General features: G+C 35.6%; 1 protein-coding gene across 5 annotated transcripts in view; it reads left to right on the forward strand.

Annotated features, from left to right (window-relative positions):
* The window catches only part of TRIP12 (thyroid hormone receptor interactor 12), a 151,341-nt gene that overhangs the window by 60,253 nt on the left and 63,571 nt on the right, over positions 1–27,517 (forward strand). For 3 of the 5 annotated variants that reach the window (XM_008582716.1, XM_008582717.1, XM_008582715.1), the window contains exons 3-6: positions 1,285–1,410; positions 2,233–3,035; positions 19,136–19,241; positions 22,112–22,248. In XM_008582716.1, coding sequence (XP_008580938.1) covers positions 1,285–1,410; positions 2,233–3,035; positions 19,136–19,241; positions 22,112–22,248 — 1,172 coding nt within the window. The remainder of the gene's footprint in view (positions 1–1,284; positions 1,411–2,232; positions 3,036–19,135; positions 19,242–22,111; positions 22,249–27,517) is intronic. The other 2 variants (XM_008582718.1, XM_008582720.1) reach the window with 1 other exon arrangement.

Consider the following 27,517-nt stretch of genomic DNA (forward strand, 5'->3'; position numbering starts at 1 on the left):
AATGACTTGTTTCTGAGTTCCTTTGAGATGATGTGTGGAGTGAAAGCCTTCAAAAAAAAAAATTTTTTTTTTTTATTCTTAAAACAAAGTTAGCATCTGTGGTGCCAGTAAAACTTTGTTCTAAGTTCTTGTTAATGTATGCTCTTTTATATGGAGTTTGGATGTTGGCTGTGAATTACATTTACTACATTAATATCATATAAACACCAGTTTTTCTGGATATATATTAATGCATTCTCCCTTTTTATTGTTTATGTAAATCTCGTAACCATTGCTCGAGGTTAGAAGAAAAATCTACTGAACAACTGAAAATATAGTTTCTCCATAACTCTCAAACTTAGTTTTAGAACAATGTTGTCATGGGATTAACTTTATTATAAGTATAATGCAACCATAACAATGATAGAATCTTTTGCATGTGTTTGGAATATTTTGTGATAAATTCTACATCTCTTTAGGATTTGCTTTTGTGTGTGTGTGTACTTCTATTGGTTTAAATTCTCGAATTCTTTAAATTCTTAGCAAATACCGCTATATTGATTTTATGTAGGTTTATTTACTATTTAGTGCTTTGAATGATTTTCTGTGTAAAATCAGTTTGAGAATTGACTCATCTGCTTCTGCATTTACTGTGCTTACCTGAATTTTAATGTACAAATTGGAAATCAGTATCATTGTAGGAGTCACAAATTGCCTTTTCTTTAAACTTTTAAAGCTATTAGTCATATTATCTGTTAGAAGTAGTACTTAGATCTAAAGTCTGGATTTGCTTTTTGTAAAAATGTAGCATATTTGAGGGGCCGGCCCGTGGCTCACTCGGGAGAGTGCAGTGCTGATAACACCAAGGCCACGGGTTCAGATCCTATATAGGGATGGCTGGTTAGCTCACTGGCTGAGCATGGTGCTGACAACACCAAGCCAAGGGTTAAGATCCCCTTACCGGTCATCTTAAAAAAAAAAAAGAATGTAGCATATTTGAATGTTTGATGCATAATTGCTGAGAAAGTCATTATTGCTTATGCAACCATAATGTTATGCAGTTATGACAACGGATAATAAGAAACCTTAACTCTTGGGTGTTAAGGGAAGTTGGTTCTTAGAGGCAATTTCTTTTGCCAGTTATTTGACAGAATGATAATGTAATGTTATAAATATTTGGAAAAAGAGTAGGGTCGATAATGAAGAATTTGGAGGCCTTTTTTTTTTAAATGTAAAAATATTTCACTTTCAGTATTGTATTTGCATCTCAGTTTCCTGATTTCTGTTTTGATTTTCTGCTGACAGGTCACATTTAGGGCAGGCAAAACATAAGGGATATAGCCCTCCTGAGAGTAGAAAATCTAATTCTAAGGCACCCAAAGTGCAGTCTAATACTACTTCTGAACTGTCAAGGGGACACCTTTCTAAAAGGTAAATCTTCACATTGCTTATACATTTTCAAGGCCGAATTATTTGCATTTGAATCATTGCATAATATTAAAGCTTACTGGGTTATCCCAAAATGTTGTGATACTTGTTTTCATTATTCTCTGAGTGTAACTTTTGGATTAATAGTTTATCACCTTTTCGGTGGTATCAGTGCAGTGAACTTTTTCCTTGTTTAGAGAGCTGTGAGGTTCCCCTTCTGCTTAACGAACCATTATAGGCATCTAAAATGCCATTTTATCATTGTTTGTCTTTCTTTTTTTTTTTTTTTTTGTCATAGCCTTAGTTGAGGTCGATGATTTTTAAGATCTAATTGACATGAGTCTTTGGAAAGGAAAATAACTGTAAAGATTTGATAGAAACTGCAATATAAAATTTCTAACCTTCATTTCGAAAGTACATACATTAATGCTTATTTCTTCTCAGCTTTGACAAAGCAGCTGTGTTTGTGAATAGAGCATCAATATTCTAGTTTCCACTGGTTCTGAACCACTAAGCATTCTTTTTCTTATAATCTTAATTCTTGTTTTGTGATTAGAAGTGTTAGTATCAGTAATCTTTGGGCTAAAGAAAAACCCTTATCTTCAAATATTTTACCATTCAAAGTCACACCTGCTTTTTTTTTTCCTTTTTGCAATTTTAAGCCGTTTGAAAAACCTGTAGTTACTTAATGCTGGACTTCGGAAAACTTGCACTATTTTTTAAAGGCACTTATTTCCAGAGATTTAAAAGTTAGTAAATAAGTGTTATAAGTCAGATTTAATGATGACAGGCTGATATTAACTCTTTTTTTATCTGACCTCTTAGAAGCTGCAGTTCATCATCTGCTGTCATAGTTCCACAACCAGAGGATCCAGACAGAGCCAATACTTCAGAAAGGCAAAAAACGGTGCAGGTGCCTAAGAAAGACAGTTCTCGAGGAGTGAAACGCAGTGCTAGTCCAGATTACAACAGGACCAGTTCTCCTAGTTCTGCAAAAAAACCAAAAGCACTTCAGCATACTGAATCTCCCTCAGAAACAAATAAGCCACATAGTAAATCAAAGAAGAGACATTTAGACCAGGAGCAACAACTGAAATCTGCACAATCACCATCAACAAGCAAGGCTCACACCAGAAAGTGTGGGGCCGCTGGTAGTTCACGGAGTCAGAAAAGAAAGAGGACAGAGAGTTCTTGTGTAAAGAGTGGTTCTGGGTCAGAATCAACTGGTGCTGAAGAGAGATCTGCAAAACCTACCAAGCTGGCTTCAAAATCAGCCACCTCAGCCAAAGCTGGGTGTAGCACCATCACTGATTCCTCTGCTGCTGCCTCTACTTCCTCCTCGTCATCTGCTGTAGCCTCGGCCTCCTCCACTGTGCCACCAGGTGCCAGGGTGAAACAAGGAAAAGACCAGAGCAAGGCCAGGCGTTCCCGTTCAGCATCCAGTCCCAGTCCCAGAAGAAGTAGCAGGGAAAAGGAACAGAGTAAAACTGGTGGCTCTTCAAAATTTGATTGGGCTGCTCGTTTCAGCCCTAAAGTTAGCCTTCCTAAAACAAAACTGTCTCTTCCAGGGTCTTCTAAGTCAGAGACATCAAAACCTGGACCATCTGGATTACAAGCCAAATTAGCAAGTAAGTTTATAGAAAGATCTTATTCTTTAATTAGAGAAAATTTCTCTTGGTTTGTCAAAAGTGATTATGCTTTTGAGGTAGGTGGTTTTTTCCTCAGTCTGAGGCAGTCTTAAATTTATCACTGTACGTGTATCTGCATATAATAGTACGTAATAACTGCTACTACATTTAGTTTTATGGAGACAGGTAAGGAATGCTGTATCTTTCTTTTGGCAATATCTGCTACGTCAGTTATTTCCTAATATCAGGATGGGACATAAGGTTGGATTTTCTTCTATACCAGATACAAAATTATTAATTTAGTTATGAGTTATTCTTGATCATGATCAGAACTCAGATGTTCTTTTTTGGTATTATATATTCTTGATGTATAGAAACACTGAATTAAGTTATTAGAATAAATGTGTATAAATTAAACCTTATTCATATGTAGTATTTTATGGCTTTTAAAGAGCTTAGTCTAAATATAAATACCTCTCATGTTCTGTACACTGCTCAGGGTCTAGGTTAGTGTGAAAGAATATTTCTCCCTTGAAGCTTACAGTAGAGTAGAAAGAACTAGTGTTTGAGAATAATACACTCAAGCAAAGAAATAGAAACTAGATGGGAGAAACATAGTGTTATGTACACTCCTTTGTGAGCCTGCCTTGGAGCTCTCCAGGTACTTTCCCCCTCTTTTTTCCTCCAGAACACATCTTCAAGAACTCAACTGTTCATCATGATTATCGGTTGTATTTTACATATTGTCTAGTAGCATTCTTGTCAAAGTTTAGCTAATCTTGAATTAGCCTAACTTAGTATTGAATCAGAGCTGTTAGCTCTGTTTAGTTTAACCCTACAATCTATAATTACTATAAGATTGATTCAATATTAGCTAAACTTTGACAAGAATGCTACAGGGAATATATAAAATCTTATGTTTAACCTATATCATGGGATTGCTGTTGAAGATAACTTTGTTCTATATTTTTAAGTTTAAGGGTATAGATGCTGGATTAAGATTAGCTAGATTGGTATCTTAAAGTCAAAAAGAAATAAAAGGCCAGGTTAAAAAAGGACAACCAACTGTCTGTTTATCCTGCCACGGTTTTCTTGACAATTAGAGTTATTTGTGTCAGCTTTTATACCTCCACCCTCCCTGCTTTTAAGTGAAGTAGAAGCATGTGTGCATCTGTATGTATGTCCCTGACCTCATCTGTTCGTCCATTGTAGTAGGCTGTGTAATCTTCACAGCCAATGGACAGGTTAAGCTTACAGCAAGTTCCGTGGGATTTACTCTCAACCTTCTGCCTTCTAGTCTACTTCACTTGAACAGCTCATCTCTTTCAGTTCTTATTTCTAGGAGGTGGTAGCAGATTGTATTTGAGTGTCATGACCTTGACTCTTATCGGAGATCAGCTTTCTTTTTCTTAAAGGGTCTGTTAACATGATTTTAAAAGAAAACCCAACCTTACCAGTGGCTGCTCAGGGGGATTTCTTGGTTGTGAGGGAGCTCTCAATTGCTAAATATCAACAGTTCTGTGCCTTGATAAAAGCAATACAGATAATTCTTTTAAACCTACTCTGTACATGGTCATAAACTGATTTAGTATTTTAAAACTCATTTCATAATTATTTTCTTCCCTTTCACAAAATCTGTGTGTTCTATTGTCACTATAATATTGCTTTTCTGTTTCCACTGTTGCTACCCTTGTTCTAATCTCTAATTATAGTCTAAGCTGTTGAAACAAGAGAAGGGAACCAGCATTTGTTTAGCATCAGATAAGTGCCAGGTACTTTACATATGCAGTCACATTTACTTTTCAAAATGATGCTACATTAGGATAGTTATTAAGGAAATTTATTCCAAGGAGAGAAATAATTTCTCTGAGTAACGTATCTCCTACGTGGTAGAGTTAGGATTTGAAGATGGGGGTGTGTGTGACTTTGAAGCCTTTGCTTTCTTTAGTAGGCACTTTTAACCCATGTTCCTCTGTTTGTTGTAACCTAATTGGGTCATTTGGAGATATTAAGACCCAGAGGAAATGAAATTTTATTTTCTTGATCCTTCTTTTATGGTATTGATTAATCTTTTGGGATGAATACTGTGTAAACCCAGGGATTCATACAGTTCACTGTATGTTTGCTTCTTTTCAAATAAGTGAAAAACATTTCAAAACAAGATAATAGCAAATATTTATTGTGCTTATAAGTGCCTGACAATTGTTCTAAATACATTACATAGATTATTTTATTTGCTCCTCATCAACCCTGTGTGGCAATTCCCAGTTTACAGGTAAGGGAACTTCAGGGTCACTGGTCAAGGTCACAGAACTAAGAAGTGATAGAGCCAAGAGTCAAACACAGGCCATCTGATTCCAGAAATTGGTCTTGGAAACAGAATGCATAGGAATGAGTAGATTTGGTGAGCTAAATCTGGGAAGGCCTCTTGAAGTCAAACAGGGCAGAGTGAATTTTAGGCATGGTTAAATGTATCACTTCAGGAAAGAGTTTATGTAAGAAGCAAAAGAATTGGCAGGAAATTTTACTTAAGGATATAGGGGCAAAGTGACGTATTTTTTGATCCTCTCTGAGTTTTAGATAATGGTATTTGGGGGAGAGAGTCATTAATATAGAGCTAAAAATCCTGGGTGGGAAAGTTTATAAAGTTTTTATTGTAAAATGGGCATAATTAGCTATTTGAGGGATAAATGAATACGTAGGGAGAGTTAGCATAGTGCTTAGTATGTAGTATGCATCACAAAATTTAGGGTACACAACTGAAGTTGAATATCTTAAGACAGAAAACACATTTAGAGCCGCATTTTGAGAATGAAGGAGTAAATCCTGGCCATTTATCAGCTTAAGGTAGTTTAAGATAGCTGTTCTTAGATTTGGAAGACCCAGACTTCAAGTTTTGTTATCTCCTGCTGGTTTTGTGAGGTTGGACAGATACTCAACTAATGTTATAATACCAACCTTATCCCTAATCTTATTTGCAAAATCATAATATTCATTCTTGTGAAGCATAAATGAAAATATATGCGAATACAACTTCGTAAAATTAAAAGTACTATATAATACACCATCACATAGTGGTGCATTAAGAGTGGAGGTATTTGAAGAGATTCAGGATAGCGTTAACATATTGAAAGCTGTGGGAAGTCTTCCAGTAACTTCTGCGTAACCCAGTATTTTACAAATTTATTTGACCAACTGTTACTACCTTGGGAGACAGCAGTGGTCCATGGAATAAATACACTATGGGAAGTGATACAATGCATTTGGTCAGGACACTTCAGCAGGAAGACCTTTTCCAGTTTGTTGCTTTGGCAACTGTTGATAGGCTGATGAATAAGTTTCTGGTAAGGAACTAGGGCTGGCAGGAGTTCTAGGGAAACAGCTACTTTAGAGATGGGCTTCCTGAAGCATTGCTGCTTGCCAGCTGCAACTGATCAAAATAGCTCTGGGACAGAGGTCACCCTGTGTCACTTGGTAGAGGTCTTGAGAGTACCCTAGAAAGAATAGTGTTATGTGACAATTTTTAATGTGCATTAGGAAATTATTATAGCTACCTATGTGTTGTTTAACCTAAGTAAACAGATTCTTGCAAATTTATATAACATAAATGTAAAACCAGTAGGGCAATGTAATGATACAGATGGTTTTTAAAAATATTTTTATAATATATTAATTGTAGTTTGGCTTCAAAATATATTTTGCTAATCTTCCCTCTTTTTTAAAGTAAGCTGATTTTTAAAAAATTTTCAGTAATTTCAAAGTGTCTGAGTAGTAGATGATGGCATAAATTATGAAAACAGTTGGTGATTAAAATCTGAGTAATTAGGCAACTTATTTATAGAAAAATTTAAAGGTATTACATTTCCAGGCTGGTGTATCTATTTGTAGATCAAGTTTACTCTCCATTATTTAAAGTGGACATCATGTACACATTATTAATAACATAGTCAGCAGTAGTTACCAGCTTATTTCTATCTTGAGTTTCAGAACTCTTCCTGGTAACTTGCAGGCAGCCTGTGTCCATTATTAGAACTAGACGAGAATCAGGCAAATGCCAAATTATGGGAAGGTAATTCTGCTTAGATTATTAGGACCCTTTCCATCACTCCTAGACATGACATTTTTCATCTCTAGCATGGAGAGAGGAAATATGAGTGAGCTGAGCAGGAGAAAAGAATTTAAAAGTTAGACTTTTGGTTTCATCTGCTTGGATATTGTAGGATTATCCCTGTTGAGTTGAAAAGTTGGATTATCTTTGAGCCCTGTGAGGTGTTGGGTTGGGAAAGCTTTTTTAGGAAAAAGCTTGAGTATGAAGAGTTTTCTGTATTATAAGGTAGCTGTTAAGATAATTTAGCAATTTAGAAGTTTAATAGTTGCGATATGTAGCCACTTTGGAAAATTACCAACAGAATCATAATATTTTTGAGGCTTAAAAAATTGCATTAAACTTAAAAAACAAAAAGAGTTGCCACACTGAAAATAAATAAATAAATAAATAAACAAACAAACAAACAAACAAACACTTAAAAAACAAAAAGAGTTGCCACACTGAAAATAAATAAATAAATAAATAAACAAACAAATAAATAAATAAATAACATTAAATGGAAACAAGTATCATTGGCCTCTTTGTTGAGAAGGCTTTACTTTGTTTTACATTGTTTGTGAATTATAAATGACTATGTTAAGTATTTTTGTATACCAGGTCAAAATAAGAATTATAACTTAGCCAAATTACATTTTACTGAACTTACATGTAAGTTAGTGAAAATTGCTTTTTTATTCTTGCCCCTGTATTCTGTAATAATTTTGATACTTCTAATTCTAAAATATGTTTACCAAAAAAAAAAAAAAAATCAGAAAATACTGAAATGTACAAAGAAGAAAAATACAAAATACTTTTAATTCCGTTCACCAAGTTCTACCTCTTTTTTTTGGTATGTATTGTGCCAAAATTTTTCTCTATATCTATCAGCACTTATGCACAGTTTAAAGTCAGAGTTATATAAGACTTATTATTAAAAAATATCAGTCTTCCTTCCACATTGCCCTTTCCCATAGCTGATTATTTTGGTTTATGTCATTCTCTAAATCATGTGCCTTTATATGTCCATTTGTTTTTTCGTTTGTTTGATCTCTAGTACATTCTTCGTAGAGAAGATGAGGATTCTTCTTCTAACTTTACCCCTCCCCCTTCACCCATCAAACACATACTGTACATACCTCCTGTTTTTCTAGTCACAATCAGTATTCAATGTTTATGTCCCAGGAATATGTAAATGTTATTTACACTGAGCCACATAGGAATGTTTCCTTTCTTACACATTTTTGTTTTTCCTGAATTTAGTGATTATTTTTTGTTACTTTTCTATGAACCCATCATTTATTCAACTTCCACACTCCTTACTAATTGTATCTAAATCTTTTTTCAAGCTGTCTACGTGCATCTGTTTCATCTTCCTGAAGAAATGAGGCCTTTGGAAGATTGCTCTTTATGCCAGCCTACGCTGCTTGTAGCTTTGGGATTGTTTTCTCAATCTTTTCAGTTTTCTTTTTCCAGATTACATCGTCTTTCTTGTTTAGGTGGAACAAATCTTCCACTTCCTTTCTAAGAAAAAGTATTTAGGAGATTTTTTAAAAAGACTTTATTTTTTTAGATTTTGAATGTCTGAAAATGTGTCATACTACCTTGATACTTGTTTGACAGATTGGTTGAATATAGGGTTCTGGGTTGGGAATTATTTTCCTTCTGAATTTTGAAGATTTACAACATCCTTAGCTTTCAGTACTGGAACCGTACTTATTCCTAATTTGTGGTATATGTATGGAATCTTGCAGATCTTTACCTCTGTTACTTGGAACTGTCATGATACAGCCCATAGCTCTGGATTTACTTTCATTGCTTGTTAGGGACCAACTGTCCTGTTTTCCCTGGGTCTGAAGTATTCCACAAGACTCAGGACTTTCAGCTCTGAAAATCAGGGTAGTCCCAAGCACACTAGAATGGATGGTCACTCTATCCTTGTTTTTTTTTCTCTTTCTTAACTTCCTGTTATTTATCTGAAGTATTCCACAAGACTCAGGACTTTCAGCTCTGAAAATCAGGGTAGTCCCAAGCACATTAGAATGGATGGTCACTCTATCCTTGTTTTTTTTTCTCTTTCTTAACTTCCTGTTATTTGGGGTGATTATCCTCTTGGATGGTCTTGATTTTCTTATCTTTTTGCTCTTGCTTTACTTTTTTTTTTTTCTATTTCTGATAGATTTTCTTCAACTTCATCTTCCAACCTTTCTATTGATTTTGCTGCACCTCCTCACCCCCCTTGTTTTACTTTCAACAGTGTAATAGTCCATTTCTGTTGCTTATAACAAAATACCCAGAACTGGGTAATTTATAAACAAAATTTATTGCTTGCAGTTTCACAGGCTGGGAAAAGTCCAAGGTTCAGGGAGCACATCTGGTGGGGGTTTTCTTTGGTGGTGGCTTTATAGCAATGCAAGGGTCTCATACAGCAGAGCAGAGAGCGAGAGAGACTCTCATGTGCTCTTATTTTAAGGCCCTCAGAAACACACTCCTGATCACAGTTATTAATCCATTCACTAAGGCATGGTCCTGCAAATCTAATCACCTCTTCAAGGCCCCACCTTTCAATTATCATAATAGGATTTCCCACTCTGAACTGTCACAGTGAGAATTAAGCTGCTAATATATGGACTTTGGGGGACACAATTAAGTCAGTCCACAGCAAAGAGGTTATTTTGTTATTTCCTTTTTATGCAATCCTGTATTTGGCTTATAGATTTTTTTTTGGAGGATGTTAATACTGAATTTTCTTTGTTTGCATAGTCTCTTAGTTTCTTGGGTGGAGGAGTGGATTTGAGTTGGTTTTGTCTTTCATACTGGGAACTTTCCTCATATTCTGGTAATTCCTGGTTGTATCCTCACACTCAAATGTAAGGCGAGACCAAAAAAAATCTAATTTGTGAACTCTGAGTATGTAAGTGAGATTTATCTGAGATTTACTGTCTAGTGATCTGGTTGGGCTGTTTCCTTAGGGAATCTCTTCTATTGTTATTTTTAGATCTTTTTTCTTCAGCTGGTAAAATTTCACAGGGAATATTCTTTCAAACTCCTACCTCAAGGTAAAAGCCTAAGTGCCAGAGTTCTGGGGTTAGGGTTAGGTCTGGGAAGGAGGAGGTATGTATGTCAGCCAGTATGACTATTTGTACTTGACCCCCTCCTTCACTCTTATTTTTGGTATGGTGTACCTATTTGCAACTGTGTACTTAACCTATGTTTTATAATTTCTAAAAAAAACGAAGGTCCAGTGCTTTGCTGGGTCAGGAGAGGAACAGTTTTAACCTCAAAGTTACCCAGAAACCATCAGTTTCTGAATCTTTTTGGGTTTCTGTAGTGTCAGTCTAATTGGTACTTATCTCAGTTTTCTACTTTCAGCTTTCTGGACTTTTCATTGCATTGAGCTCTGGTGTTTCTGCTTTTTATCTTTAAAGTTGTGTTGCAATTGTGTTCTCTTCCATTTTTCCCATCCTTGTGGATTTATGTCTCAGATTCTTTTAATTCTGTTTTAGTGGCATTGCACGAAGGGGCAGAAGTGAATGCATGTGTGTTCAATCTTCTGTCTTGACTCAGAAGGCAGACACTTTTCTATGCATGTGCACATGCTTTTTCAAAAGTAGGATCTCGCTATACCTGACAGTAGGCATTGCTTTTTGAGGGCCTGTTATGTGCCAAGCTCTGTAATAGACTCTTGACATACATTCTTGCAATGACAGAACGAAGTAGTGTTCGTGTTCTAGATGTGAAGAAACTAAAAAGTGCTTTATCTGACTAAACACTCAACAGACTTTTTTCCTTTTAAAGAACTATAAATTATATTATTTCTAGTGGCTGCATATGATGTACTTTAATTTAGCCCATTCTCTACTAACAGACATTTATATTCTTCTGAAATTTTAAATTAAGTATAGCTTTGTAATTTATACCATTATTTCCTTGTTAGGTCACTGGTTATGTTCCTTTTTAATAATGATATATATTTTGAAATTGCCCCTAGAAATGTATGAATGAACATTCCCACCAGCAGTGGAAAAGTGGCAATTTGTTCATATTCTCATTAACTAATAACTATGTTCCTGTAGTTCTTATTACAATAATATTGTTTGTTAACCATTCCCTATTGATATTTAGCTCCTTTTCAGTTTCTTCTTATTTTAAATAATGCATAGCTGAATATCTTTGCCCATTTCTAATATTATTAATTCATATTACCAAATCAATGCATGAAATGGCTGTGCATTAACTAGGAAATAAAAATTTACTTTAGAAAATTGCATTTGGGATTTAGCTCATTATCGTTTGCAAAACCTTTTATTATTACTGAGTGATTTTAAAATAAAAATCTGTGATCCCTTTTTATATGGTAATAGATTACTTTCAATTTTGTGAATTTATTTTACCAGAGTAACTGTTAATAAAGGTTTATTAACTTTAAAGTAGACACACAATATTCAAGTTATGCCAGATTCTTATGAGTATGTTGCCTCGTGTCAGATGTGTGCACATCCACTGACTAAAGGAGTCAAGAGCTAGTTACTGAAGATACACCCATAGTTAATTAATTCTCTTTATTGGGCCCAATTTTTCCAGTAGCAAAATGATTCTATTCTACGATTCTAAACTAAATTCCCAATGTGCTATAATAGTCACATTCTTTGGTACTTTTTATGTAGCAAAGTATTGGGCCCAATTTTTCCAGTAGCAAAATGATTCTATTCTACGATTCTAAACTAAATTCCCGATGTGCTATAATAGTCACATTCTTTGGTACTTTTTATGTAGCAAAGCATAAAGGAAAAAAGAGTGATTCTTTTGAATCAGATTTGACATGTAAATAAATAGATACTTAATGTAATTACTTGATAACTTTTTAGTATGTAAACAAATTGGGGATTTGCCTTGTAAAGATCAATTATACTCGTCCTCTAATACCTACAAATGTAAATGAATTCTAGCAGTTTTCTGTCTGTCTACCCTGTGTAAAGTATTTATTTGTGTACCTTATTCATATTGGTTTGTCTGTTTCATTTTAAAATGAAGATCTATTTGCTTTCTGTCAGAATATGATAAAAGTGTAAGTAAGTTAAAATCAAGATAACCTAGTATTTTAGGAAAATAAGTACTGAAACTTTTATTGCTTAGACACTGTTTAGCTCAGATCTTATTTTTCTATATAAAGGGGGGTTTTTTTCTTTTAAATTTTTAACTAGCTTTTGAAATTTGGATGAGTTCCTTGTACTGTTCTTCACTTTTATTCTCAAAGCCCAGGTCATTAAACATTTTCTGTAAAGGGCCAAATAGTACATGTCTTAGGCTTTGCTGACCACATACTGTCTCTGTCACATATTCTTCTTTATTAAACTTTCTAAAAATGTAAAAATCATTCTTTGCTGTGGGCTGTACAAAAACAGGCCACCAAACAGATTTGGCCCACAGGCTACATCTCTTGTAGACTAAAAATTTTAATACAGTAGTTCATATGATTCGTAAAGCCAAGAGATTGGCTAGGCTTGGCTGGATCCTAGAGGTCAAATGAAGATGGTCCCGGCAGTCCTAAACCTTGTGATGTATGACTCCCCATATCCCTCCTTCCAAAAGAAGAAAAAAAAAAATGGGGACACTGTCCAATAATTTATATGTCAGCCTGTAAGAAAGTCCCTGATTTCCTTTGGTCATATGCCTATCCTTGAATGCATCACTGAGTCGGAGGGGAGAAATGAGATAGTGATTGGAGGTGATGGGAATAGTTTGGTCAGTCTGAGTCCCACTCATATAGTAGGAGTGTACTATGAATGACAGTTCCATCAGTACCACATGGAGAAGGGCTAGGAGATAGCTCCTCAGAGAATTTAAAATAAATAAATAAATAAGCAAGGCACTCAAAAAAAGAGTTGCTGGACATTAAACAATAGGTGTTTATCATCTTTAAATGTCACTTTTAAATGAATATATAAGCTTGAGAATAAAAACTGTCATGTGTGTTTGAATGGAATAATTATTCACTGAGTAACAATCTTAGAACAACCTCTTATCCCTTCCGCCACTCTCTGCTTGATTTTTAAATAGCCCTGTCAAATACATTGACATTGATGTTTCCTTTGACTCCATGTATAACATAAGGTATCTTTAAGATACTGGAAAGTTTACTTAATTATTGCATTGCTAGAATACTTTATCATTGGTGGACTTTATTTCTATTGTAGGACTATGTGTTAGGTCTGATATATGTAAATACCATATAAAACATTAGCATGGCTATAACATAGATCATATAAGAATATGTCCAATTGTCTATTGTTACTTTTTAAGTAACTTAAAATTAAGGCTAAAAGCCATACAATTTCAGTATTGGTAGTATTTCACCTTTGGTGACTCCTTTACTTAACTGGACAGTCATGTTACCCAGTACTCATTTCTCCTGTAAAATGACAAAATTGGAATCATTTCACAGTAGTTTAATGTAATGAGAAATACTTCTTAAAATTTCAAGTAGGAAAAAAAAATTGATCATATAAGTAGAAGACACCTAAAAGCTTCTTAACTATTTTTGTATAAGTAAGGGTCCAGTGAGTAAAATAAGTCTGTTGTCAACCTTCAGTCTGTTGGTTCTTTTAAAATGTTGTATTTTAAAATTTTTAACTCTACAGTTGGATACATAAGAAGTTTAATTTTTTCACCCTGAAAAGCCCCTTTGCAAAAGGACCATTTTTTAAAAAGATGAAGCCCTTTCCTTTGAATAAATCAGTTATTGGTTAAGAATATGCGTTAACAAAAAAAGAGAGAGACATGTCTGTATTATAGAACAAATCAATTGGGATTTTTAAGAGAACAGTACTAACTGCCAGTTTCACCTTTATGCAAAGGAGTAAAGATTATAGGAACACTTGCTTATATTCTTATACCAATATAATAGGGTCAAGAACTTTGAGGAAAGTAGTCTATATTTATAGCTAACTTCATTACACAAGGACTTTGTGGATTAGAGTATATTAATCTGACCATGATATTCTGGTTGCTTCTCAGAGTGGCATCATAAAAATAAACAATAAATGTAGTTTTGCTGCATTCCAGAGCCTGGAAAAGAGGTGTGTGGGGGTGTGTACACCCATGTATGTATGTTTTCATTGATTTTTAGTAGATCGTAGGTTTACACTTACCATGTTCCCTCTTCTATTGAAATACACATTGCTTGACCAGTAGAATACAAAGAAACACATTTCAGTTCTACAAAATACTGTATGTAAAATATGTACTGTTGTAAAGTATTCATTTATAAGCAAAATTTTTGCACCTTGACAGAAATACTTCGAAGAAGTAGTAATCTCTGTTCTGCTTCAAAATACACTTAGAAATAGTTGACTGGGTTATGCATCTTTAAGGAAGACAGTTAATGTTTTTGAGTCTGAAAATTAGGAATTATCTTAACTCTATATCTGAAAGTACTTTTGAAAAACTCATAGTCTAAAATTGTGAAGATAGTATGTTCTAGCATAGTTTCAGCCAAAAGAAGGTTAAGCCATCTTCATCTTCTAGAAAGTGATCTACCAAACTGCTTCAGCTAGAACTTGCCTTTTTCCAAGAATGTATGCCATTTCTGATTTTCTGAAAATGTTTTGGACTTTTGGAAGAATTTCTTTTTATCAAAGGAATTTATATATTTCTAAGGTTTGACTTGGTTCATTTAAAAATGGTGAGAAGTTTCTGTCTTAGTCCATTTTATGTTGCTATAACAGAATACCAGAGGCGGGGTAATTTATAAGGAAAATTTTCTCATAGTTCTGGAGGCTGGGGAGTCCAACACTGAGGGACCAGCATGTTGTGAGGGCCTTCTTGCTGCGTTGTGACATGGCAGAAGGCATCACATAGGCAAGAGTGGGGGAGAGGGGGACCAAACTCATCCTTTTATAATGAACCTACTCCATGATCATGGCTTTAATTCATTCATGAGGGGAGAGCTCTCATGGCCTAATCGCCTCTTAAAGGTCCCACCTCTCAACACTGTTGTGTAGGGGATTAAGCTTCCAGCACATGAGCGTTGGGGGGTCACATTCAAACCATAGATGTTAACCAATTAGCAGTTTTTATTTTTTTTTTTGTCTTTTTCCGTGTCCGGCAACGGATCGCAACCCTCAGTGTCACCCCCGTACCGGACCGGGACCGGCAACGGGATCGCAACCCTCGGCGTTGCCCCCCGCGCCTCGCTCAGCCAGTGAGCGGGAACCGGTCTGTATGTGGGATCTGAATCCTCTGCGGGAGCGCTGCCGTGCTTCCCAAGCAGCGCACTATAGCGGTGCGCCACCGGGCCGGCCCGCAATTACCAGTTTTTACTGTGTGTGACATATTCTCCTGTTCCAATTTTTGGAGGAGAAATATATCTAAAAGCTAATTTTGTCTCATCCTGGATTCAGGTAATGTTGCAAATAGTGATACTTCTTTTCCACTAGAGAGCTTTATGCGTAGCAGCTCTTTTGCCACCGTATTGTCTTTCAGACAAGAAAATGTTTGAGGTTACCTCTCCTAGTTTATCAGACTAGATGGAGTTATGACAGTTAGACTAACAGTCATTTTACATTATGGTGTAATTATGACATCAGTTATAAATATTTTTCTGTCCACTCTGTTATTGCCCTCCTTCTCTGAAACTAAGCATGATCCTCTTAAAGTTTAATGCCAAGAATGGATAAACAGATTGTGACACATCTATATGCAAGAATACCACTCAGGGGCCGGCCCCGTGGCTCACTCGGGGGAGTGCGGCGCTGATAGCGCAGAGGCCACGGGTTCGGATTCTATATAGGGATGGCCGGTGTGCTCACGGGCCGAGCTTGGTGCAGACCACACCGTGCCGAGGGTTGCGATCCCCTTACTGGTCAGGAAAAAAAAAAATACCACTCAGTGGTAAAAAGAAATGGGCTAATGTGTGCAACAGAACAAATTCTTCTCAAACACTGTGTGATTCCATTTATATGAAATTTTAGAATAGACAAAATAGTAACAGAAATGGGGAGAGGATGGGGCAATAGGTGGTCAGTGAGTACAAAGTGTTAAGAGGAAGAATGGCATCTAGGGGTGTATAGTAGTATAGGGAGACTGCAGTTAACACAGTGTACTGTGTATCTTTGAATAGCTAGTCAAGGTGTTGAATGTTCCTAACACAAAAAAGGTGATGGTTTGAGGTGATGGATATATTAAGCACCCTTATGATCATTTCATACAGTATGATTGTACCCAATTATCATATTGTACTCCATATATATATATATAATTATCACGGGCCAATCAAGAAAAAAAGAGAGCAAAATAGTGATTACCAGAGGCAGAGAAAGGGGGGTAGGTGGGGGGAAGGGAGGACCAAGGAAAGGTTGGTAGACTGGTACAAAGTTACAGTTAGATAGGAATAAGTTCTGGTGCCTAGGGGACAATAACTAATAATATTGTATTGTGTATTTCAAGATGGCTAGAAAGAGGATCTTAAGTGATACTAACCACAAAGAAGTTATGTTTATGTGGTAGATATTCTAACTATTCTGATTAAATCATTATACAATATATGCATGTATTGAAACAAATTGTACACCATACACAGGTACAATGAAAAAAAAAATTAAAAAAACAAAACAAAACAGAAAGCAGATCCCATTGTTATCTTGGGCCTGAGTGATGTAGAGGGAATTAACTGCACGGGGCACAAAGGAAGTTTTTAGAGTGATGGAAATGTTTTGTGTCTTGATCGTGATGCTAGTTGCATGGGTGAATACATTTATCAGCCTCATTGAACCATATGCTTAAGGTGAGTACATTTGATAAAATGTAAATTATAGTTGAAGAGGCTGGCTGGTTTAGCTCAGTTGGTTAGAGCTTGGTATTATAACACCAAGATGAAGGAGTCAGATCCCCTTACTCCCCCAAAATTCCCAATAATAGTTGAATCAAAGTTTCAAAGATTAAACACCAAAGCCTATTTTAGGAGATGAATAGTAAAAGTATAAGAAAGTTGGTTAAAAAGTATATCATCACCTCAAATCACCACTATAGTAGTAGCCTATAATACATTAATTTGAATATTTTACTTTGAATGTCACTAAATAGATGTAAAAATTTTTGTTACTGTCTATTATTATATCATGGTACATATAAAGATACTTTTAGTATTACATGAGCTAAGTAATATTAGTGACAACACAAGGGTTTTCAAAGTGCTTTATTTAAGACTGGCCAGTTAGCTCAGTTGTTTAGAGCATGGTGCTGATGACACTAAGGTCCAGGGTTTGATCCTGTAGCAGCCAGCTGCCAAACAAAACAAAGCAAAACAAACAAAAAAATAAAGTGCTTTATTGTAAGTGAAAGCACTTTGTTTTTTTGAATGTTTTAATAGGTTTTTTCTCTTTAAACTGTACATTTTTTAGTCTTAATCACACAATGCAGCTATAAGACAATATTTTCTGAAGTATTTTTTAAAAATTTCTGTGGAACTATCCTTTGCTACCCCCGCAAAAAAAAAATTCTGAATTTTTTAAATATTAAAAAATAGTGATACTAATTAGCTGAACATATTAAGGTAGTTCCATCGATCTGTCCATGTACCCTCTCTTTGTCTCAGGTGACTGGGGTGTGTGCCCAGACAGAGATAGAATAGTACAGGATATCAGACATAGGTTGGTAATCCCAAGTAACTCTGGCGATATTTATGTGGAAAATTGACCTGAAAATAAAATTGAAAGTTAGGAAACTTTTAAGCCAACCTTCTTCCTCCAATTGAAGTCTCAGTCTTTGATACTTTTATGCCAGTTTCAGATATATAGATAATCTTTTACGAAAGATATTTTGGAAAAAAGCGCTAAAAGATGTGGTTTAGATTTCTAAATGATAATGCCTGTCTGAACATAGTTTTTGTCTATTTAACTTCTGTTTTGTGTTTAAAGATTCTTGAATAACTTGCTTTTCACTTAGTAACTTTCCTTAGGTTTGGTATAAAATTAATAGTCTAAAAGATCAAGATGACGTCTGGAATCCTTTTTACCACCTCTCTCGTGCCATTAGCAAAATCAAAAGAATAATTTCTTATCCTTTCACTTTAAAGCAGTGAAATAGCCAAAAATTAAGACTTTCTGGAAAAAAGCAAGTGACCTGAACCAGTTGTATAATTGGTCTCTGAAAAAGTTAAAATCTATTTAAGATGATGCTGTAGTTCTCACGGAAATATTATGGTTGACTTTAGAGATCTTTCACTACTGGAGGTTTAGATAAAGCAGTCAGTGCTCAGTATGTCATCATGTTTGGAAACATCTAGTTCATAGTAATGAACTTAATTGTTCTACCTTTTAAGAATCTGTTAACCCTATAAAGGCATTAATGAGCTTCCAGAATAAAACATGAAGTGTGGTTAATTGACTTTTCTTTCTAATTATACAGTATTCCATAAAGTGGACATTCCAGTACCTTCAGTTCTAGTGTGTATTCCTTGCTGAAAGCTTTTTTTGGGTTCTCTCATAACCTTATTGATGAGCCTTGTGTAAAGTAGCTGAAATGGCATAATGTAAAACAGTGTGATACATTTAGTAAATTTAATGAAATTTAGTAAATTCTTAAAATATATAGTAACCCCCCCACCCCCCCCAAACAGTGTGATACATTTAGTAAATTTAATGAAATTTAGTAAATTCTTAAAATATATAGTAAATGCCCCCCCCCCCCAAAAAAAAATCCCTTGCTTTAGTTAGTGGAGAGGAGTAGCAGAGAAGGGATAGGAACTTCCAGAGAGGAAGGTTTGGTAGAGGTGGGACTGTCATGCATTGTATGGGATAGCTTGAGTTAAGGTTGGGCCTAAGTGAGACCAATTCTGAACTGGAGTGCCAAGTACCATTAGCTTTCCCATTATGAACAGGCCTAAGTAAAGTCAAACTATGGAAGGAAACCTAGCATGCTACTGGAGAGGCCATGGAAATGATAACCTAAGAATTTTATAATTTTTAATTCATGATCACTTCTCATAAAATTTTACTTTTGCATTTCCCACATATAGGTTTAAGAAAGTCTACCAAGAAGCGCAGTGAGTCCCCACCTGCTGAGCTCCCCAGTTTGAGGCGGAGCACACGCCAAAAGACCACGGGCTCCTGTGCTAGTACCAGGTAACAATTTGGGTTTTTTTCAGTTTGTGGTGAGTTCATTTATCTTCTATTGCTCAGATATTTTCAGCTTTCATCAAAATTCTTTACAAGTGTTTCTTAAAATTAGCAAAGTAAAGTAATTTTATATTTGAATATTGAATGAAGACATTTATTCTAACATAACTAGTAATTGTTATTTTTGTGAATTCTTCTCTAATATTTATTTACATGTTTTTACTAAGTTTTAATCATGCTGTTTTTTGATGACACTTGTCCTCTGCTTTTTTCTCTGTTGCTACACTGTTTTCACAGAGTTATTGCCAATAGTTGGACCTTTGGTTGTTTTTGGAGTTCTAGTATGCCAAATAAATCTCTAATGAGCATCTTTATGCAGATTTGGGTTGTTTTTTTAAAGGTAGCTAAATTCCCCAGTAGTGTGATTAACGAATCAAAAGGAATGCCTATTTTAATGGCTGTAATATTGCCTAATTAGTTTCTAAAAGTTTTGGCACCAGTTATTAAGTATAATGGGTGAGGAGGAGAAATGTACTTAATTTTTATTTTGTATCACACCGTCTACTCCTCAAGAAAAACTGTAGGTATTGTGTGTGTTCTCACATCTCCAATTCCTATTTCTCCCAGTTGCTGTAGATCTCATTTTCAAAACATCAACTACCTTTGATGTATACAGTGTTTTATTTCACATACTTTTATTACCTGGTTGAGAATCTTACGTTAAAGGTAAAAATCTCTTTCCTCCAATTTCCTCTCAGTAATTCAGGCTTGGTCAGTTGGTCAGTTGCTCTTGTGCTGCTAATTATTCAGTAGCCAGCTATGAATTCTCTGTCTTCTTTGTGTAGTTTGCTCCCTCTATTAAATGTGTCAGAAACCAGTGATGAGGGAATGATTTTAATTTGTCTTTTTCCTACTCTAACTCAGGTAGGTAGAAAAGTTTTAACACTTCTTTTGGTTCTTCTGTAAAATAATCCATTCTGACTGCTGTTGGTGTTGGTGACATAAGCAAACAGTGTGACTTGTTGCCTGTGAGTCATGAGAAGTGTATTCTTGCCACTTTAAATCCTTTCTTTTCCACTTATTTGCTAATTCTTTAAACTATCTGGAGTTAGTACACCTGTTTGCTTTTGAGGTTTCTTAGCAATATTTTTATGAGGACTTCTGAGAAAATTTTTTAGTTCTTCAGAGTTTATTTATTTATTTTTTTTCTTTTTGTCTTTTTTACTGACCGGTATGGGATCGCAACCCTCGGTGTTGCGCCCGCGCCGCTCTCAGCCAGTGAGCGGGAACCGGTCACCACATGGGATCCGAACCCTCGGCGGGAGCGCCGCCGCACTCCCAAGCGGCGCACTCTCCAGTGCGCCACCAGGCCGGCCCAGTTCTTCAGAGTTTTTGACCTATTTGAGGTTGAATTTTGAATCTTTTTACCAAAGGTGTGTAGTCTGAGATATAAACTGAATTCACCGTGGTCAAATATTAATTTTGAGCTGTATGCAAAGTCAGGTAATCTCTAATGTTGTAATTGTCTTGCCCTGCCTTTCTCTGCAGTCTTCTTTCCTTCTGCTCATGATTACTTCATTAGTACACGTGAAAAAACTTACTGCATGTGCAGTTATGCTGTACAACTAGCCACCCGCCTGAAATACTCTTCATCTCAAACCTTTTCCGAAGTCGAGGTTCCACGAAGTTGAGGTTCCACTTAAATTTAGTGCCTTGATAGCCTACTGAGCTGTCCTTGTCTCTATGCTAACTCTCTCCTTGAGGGCAGCAACCATATATGTCCAATGTTCGGCCTGGTGTGTTAACATCAAATTAAATGTTAAATGAATGAATTTGAATCCCACTAATTTGTAGCTTGCTAAATTGGGTTTGGAATAAATTGTTTTCTTGTGAAGGAAAGATTAGCTAAATTAAGATTAGATAAGCTCCTGCTTAAGATTCGATAAGCTCCTGCTTAAGGAGGTTTGCTCACTAATTGGGAATATACTCTTCTAGTATCCTCAGGTAAGTCAGAGCCTTCATTGATATGTCAGTTATTCCTGTATCTTTCTCATCCTTTACTAGGCAGTGTCTAATTTCACTGTAGTTTGACTTTAGTCTAAAACATTTCTTTAGTAGTAGATTTCTGCACTTCCTAAGGTAATTTGCAGAGCTGCTGTTTAACTACTATCAAGTTGTAGTAATTTGGTTAGGTCTTTTGTGTATACCCAGTTTACTTACTGATTTTTCTATTAAAATAGAAAAAAAGGTCATCATCAATAAAATGCACTATGCGTCATGAGAAATGAGAGATCATTCTTTTTTTCATATCCTATTTTGTGCCTTTGTCCTAAATATGTGTCTTGCCAAATGTCATCTGCATTTATTTATAAATATTAAATCCTTAATTATTTTAAAGGATGGAGTTACTGTCCATTATTAGGATAGTTCTTTTTGGATGATTTAGGTAATCTGAAACATAGAGGATGGGAATTTTTTCCCCATCTTCTCTTATTCTCTCCATTGTCAATGTCAGTCTGCAAGCCTCTTTGTATTGATCCACTATTTACTCTGGAAGTGGTGCTCTATTTTAAATAAATTGAATTTTTTGTGCATGAGGAGTCACTTTTCCATTTAGTGGAAGTGTTTAAAAATCATTTCTGTCTATAAGGATGACAACAGCTCCTAGTAACACAAAGGCTTGTACTGTGAATGGGATAAAACTTGGATTTTAAATTTACAAAGTCTTAGTTGTTATGCATAGTGATTTTCTGCAGCAATCTTTATTTAAAAAGAAGAAACTGGCTTTGTGTTCCATGAATTTGAGCTTTGTATTGTCTATACATTGCTCCTGGTTCACTGGTAATGCTGCCTATGATGACATTTTTCTGTTGTAGTCGGCGAGGCTCTGGCCTGGGCAAAAGAGGAGCAGCTGAAGCTCGTCGACAGGAGAAAATGGCAGACCCTGAAAGCAACCAGGAGACAGTCAATTCTTCAGCTGCACGGACAGATGAAGCTCCCCAAGGAGCTGCAGGTAGATTGGCACTTCTTAGCCCTAAAATGCTTTTCTGTATTTTTACAGATTTATTTAGTGATAAATTACTTTTATGTATGCCAAATATCATGCAAGGGAAAGGACAGAAGTATATTAGATGTTACCATCAAGTAAACTTTTTATTGTTTTGTTTACAGGTTTGGTATTTTGATTAGTTGGATTTGTTTGTCTTTTTTTTTGATTCTCTAATTCAAATTTGTACTAATTACATTTAATGGGCTTTTAGGATGGAGTAAATTTCTTCCTGTTTAAGCTTTTTATATATTGACTAGTATATATAAATAGTTGCCCATTGATTGAAAGAATTTAAATTTGTAATAAAAAGTTAAGTAAATAGTTTAAATTGTTTAGAATTTGTGAGACCTAAAAAATAACATATTCAGTTTGAACCTAAACTGTAAGAACAGTATTTATGCTTTTATGGGCTTCTTATTTTTATTCTTCTGGATATCTTACAACAGCAAAAACTAAAGCTTTTTCCTCTCATCAGTTTAAGATGTGTAGCCACTACCAATACCAAAATAAGGCTGATACTTCAACTGTTAATTGTGGCTAGCAGGTTTTAAAGTGTAGTTTGTCATTCATATTTCCCACTAACGTTAACAGCAGATAGAAAAATGTTACAGTTCATCATTACAGTGTCTTAAATCAGGATGACAAGATTCAGTGTCGGCACGTACTTACTTTTGAACAAAGCTATTTCATGTATGGTCATTTAATATTAGAATATGTGCTGGTTTTCTTTAATGCCTGTGGTTGATCATATGTCATAGTTTGCCAGGGAGGTTCTGGTTTACCCATTACTGTTGTCTTATCATCCAGTCCTGCTTAGCATTTTTTACCACTAGTTTTTCCCAGTGTTGTATGATAAATTACACGATAGACTTACAGCATCTTTTCTGGTGGGAGAGGACTTTTCTTTTTCTACATCTTTTTTCCTAGTGTAGTTTTTCTAAAGCATTAAATGGTGGATATTTGGAAAAATACAGTGCATTTCACACGCAACTCATTGAAGCTATACATTCCTTCCCAGTCTTTCAATGTATATTTCAAGTCTGAATATGGAAGTGGGGCAATTCCCAAGTGGATGACAGAAATGGAGCTGCTGAATGTGTTGTGAAGTAGACTCATTACAGTAATAATAATGGCTAACATATATAGAGCGTATAGTTCCTTGCAGATACGGTATCAAGCACTTTACATATATTCTCATTTAATATTCAGTGTTGTGAAGTAGACTCATTACAGTAATAATAATGGCTAACATATATAGAGCGTATAGTTCATTGCAGATACGGTATCAAGCACTTTACATATATTCTCATTTAATATTCAAAACAGCCTGCTGAGGTGTGAGTGCTGTTATCGCCGTTTTATAAATGAGGAAAAACTGAGACATATTGGTTGGACTTGCCCAGGGTTACAAGCTAGGATGTGTGACTTCTTCCAGGTATCAAAAAACAAGTGCACATTTATAATAGCTGTGTCGTCCTGTTTCCCATTACAAGAGAGTTTGTTTAATTCATATGGATATAATCAAAGGTCAGAATGAAGGGGTGGGGTTTAAATTTTTGTTCCCTGGTACTTTTATCTAAGAGAATAAAAGCTACAAGGGGTCAGGCTCATCAGACCGCCTTTTCTTTTCTTTTTTTTCCTTTTTGTCTTTTTTCGTGACCGGCAACGGATCGCAACCCTCAGTGTCGCTCCCGTACCAGATCGGACCGGCAACGGGATCTCAACCCTTGGTGTTGCGCCCACACCTCGCTCAGCCAGTGAGTGGCCGGTCTGTATGTGGGATCCGAACCCTCGGCGGGAGTGCCACCACGCTCCCAAGCGGCGCACTGTAGCAGTGCGCCACCGGGCCGGCCCAGACCGCCTTTCAAAACACTTTCATGTGTTTCATAGTCATTCATTTTGGAAATCACAGTATGATATAGGTATTTTCCAAGTTTGTTGTAGCTGGTGATAAAAGATACATGTGATGTGTTCACTGGTGTGAGAGGAGCACTAGCCATTACACTTTGGAGGATGGATTCCCTGTGGATTATAAGAAATCCTCTGCTGATTAACAAAAGTATTTATGGGTAAAGAAGTAAATTACTTATCAGTTGTAAATAAAATTCTTCAGTATAATATACTTTAGTTTCTCTATGTGTAAAACGGGAACTTAAAGAAAAAATGTAAACCTCTAAGTAGTGGTAATTCAGAGCACCTTTTGGCAAGTATCCATTCTCAGGGCAGTGCTTCCACAGTTGAAATAAGACTATCTTCATTTGAAACATTTATCTTGAAATACTGTTTTTTACTCTTTTAAAAGGATTGACTTGATCTCTTCAGTGATATTTATTTTTAAAGGTTTTTTTGGGGGGGTGTGGCTGGCTGATACAGGGATCAAACCCTGGATGTTGGTATTGTCAGCACTACACTCTAACCAACTGAGTAACCAGCCAGCCCTTAAAGATCATATTATTTATTTATTTTTAACAATTACTTCAGTGGAATCATAGAAATGACATGTTTCTTTTTTCACATGTAGGTATTAAAGCATTGCTTCGTCTTTGGCAAACCTGCTATATATCACTCTGATTTTGCCAGTGTTGTTGACACTTAAAAATGTTTGTTGATAATGGTGTCCCTGCTATATTACACCAAAGTATAATAGGATATGGAGCCTTAGGTTCTCCTCAAGCACAACCACCTTAGTTCTTCATATAAGAAAATGCTAGCCTTTGAACTTGAAATTTAAGTGTTCACCACATTGTCTCAAGAGTCAGAGGCACACTCCTGTGCATTCTTAGTTTTGGACTTAATCAGAACTGTGCATGCTTTATAGTGTTGATAAAGCCTTGCAAATACCAGAGATACTAAAGTGGGAAATCAAGTATTCTTAGTGCTCGCAGAACAATAAACTGGCAAGGAAAAACAGGTTTATTCTGGCATCTATGTTTTGCATTGAGAACCTGCATAATTTCAGAAGAAGTGATCAGAGTCAGATCATAAAGAGAAAGCAACCCAGTTTCGTAAACTTTTATCTCTCTACTTACTTTTGTTTAGTACCGCTACAAATTGTTTTGCCGCCACATTCCCTGATGCTGGAGCTCATATTAAGGCACAATTACATCCCTAATAGCCTTTCTTCTGGCCTTTTGAGTGTTTTCTGACACTCAAAAAAATCTTCCTGTTACCCCCTTTACTTAAGCGTCTGGTGAACCCTTAGCAATTCCTGGCAAGTAAAATCTAACTCTGCAAGCTTTCTAATATTTTATCTTTGCTTTCTGCATAAGAGGTTGCATTGGTTAAAGTACAAAAACTTGGTGCTCCATAATAAAATTTTTGTGTTCTGATTTAAGTGATATTTTCTCCATTGTTTTCATTCAAGTGTATATTGTAAACTATCTTACATGGTGCTGTGAAGATATGCTCAGACTAGACAGAAGAAATATCTGGTTTTTAAAAAAAAAATGAAAGACTGACGCTACTGAAACTCTGGCATTAGATTTTCTCTGCCAATAGTTATATTTTTATATTTGACTCTGGGACAGATCTTGTGCATGCCCCTGAAGAGGTTTGAAGTCCTGGCTAAAGAACTTTGTACATTTTCTTATCCATATGACTTTACAAAGCAGCCACCTCTCTACTTCTAATTCAGTTAGCCTAAAGGCTAGGCCGGTCTGGGTTATCTAATTTTGTAAAACATACATAAAAGGAACTATAGTGGACAACACTTGCCATCAAAGGGCTGACAAAAGGATCCTTTTATTTGTGGCTAGTAACTGATTTCTGTCAAAATCGGCACTTTACCCGCATTGAACACCCAAATATCCCTGGCCCTTCTTATAATGGTTCTGTGGCTCCCTTAAGGTGGGACACCACGATAATAGAACCCGTAGCAGCTCTTTTAATTATGTGCTTTTACATTGTGTCTTGCTTAATTAATGTATTTGTGGCAATACAATTGGAGATATTAATTATAAAAATCATTAGAATAATATGTTTAAGTACTGTAAAGTTGTAGATCTGTAGAACACTTTAAGATAAAATCAAGTAGACCTTCTGATAATAAACTTTTAAAAAACGAGCATTACCTTAATAAGTGAGATTTTGGTGTATTTTTTTAAGCATGGATTCCAGGGTGTGCATTATAAAAAGGAGCTATTTCATTTGTTAAAACTTTATATTTCCTTTCACATAGCTAGAAGAGTTTTAAAACAAGTTTGAGTCACTTTAACAAACTGAGTCATAATTGATATCTGATAACAATATTTGTCAATAAGCTTTCTTTATAAACTATGTTTGAATTAAAAATTGTTGCTGAAAATATGCTTCAGGAATTGATACAGTACTCTTCTTAAAAGTACAACCTTTGAAATCAGACTGCCTAGGTTCAAATCTCTGATTCATTACTAGCCATCTAACCTTGGATAAGAACTCTCAAAGTCACAAAGCCTGTTTCCTCATGTGCATGATGAAGCTTATTATACTTCTTTGTATAGTTGTGGGGAAACATGTAGAAAATGCCTGCATATAGTAAGCATTTAATAAATGCTACCTATAAGCATTGTGGAGTGCAGTTATTGGTTAATCTCCTTTTTATTCACCAAAGTGTGGCTTTTGCTAAACCTTGATATCCTTTAACATTATTTCTGGTCAGTCTATACCTGTAAACCATGTGGTTGCTAATATTTTCTGTAAAAGGCTAGATAGTAAACATTTTAAGCTTTATGTGGTCTCTGTCGCAACTGCTCGATGCCATGTTTGTAGCATGAAAGCCGTAGATGATATGTAAACCAATGACAACAGCTATATTCTAATAAAAATTTATTTACAAAACAATGTGGTGAACTGGATTTGGCCTTTGGACCATAGTTTGCTGACTCTGTTTTGTTTTTTGGGGTTTTTTTTTGTTTGTTTGTTTGTTTTTAAAGATGACCGGTAAGGGGATCTTAACCCTTGGCTTGGTGTTGTCAGCACCACACTGTCCCAGTTGAGCTAACTGGCCATCCCTATATAGGGATCCGAGCCCTTGGCCTTGGTGTTATCAGCACTGCACTCTCCCAAGTGAGCCACGGGGCGGCCCGCTGACTCTGTTTTAAACCATAAATTTTTCTAAGAATTTTTAAAAAAAAAATCCCTATAAAGCTATAGAAAATACTTAATGGTGTGTGAAGAAAGGTATTATGAAAATACAGAGTGGTGGCTAGTACAGTGGCGTCTCTTTCTTCAGAAAATCTCTTCAAATTCAAGTAAG

The sequence above is a fragment of the Galeopterus variegatus genome, unplaced genomic scaffold (assembly GCF_000696425.1).
Source record: "Galeopterus variegatus unplaced genomic scaffold, G_variegatus-3.0.2 Scaffold2707, whole genome shotgun sequence".
Taxonomy (NCBI): Eukaryota; Metazoa; Chordata; class Mammalia; order Dermoptera; family Cynocephalidae; genus Galeopterus; species Galeopterus variegatus.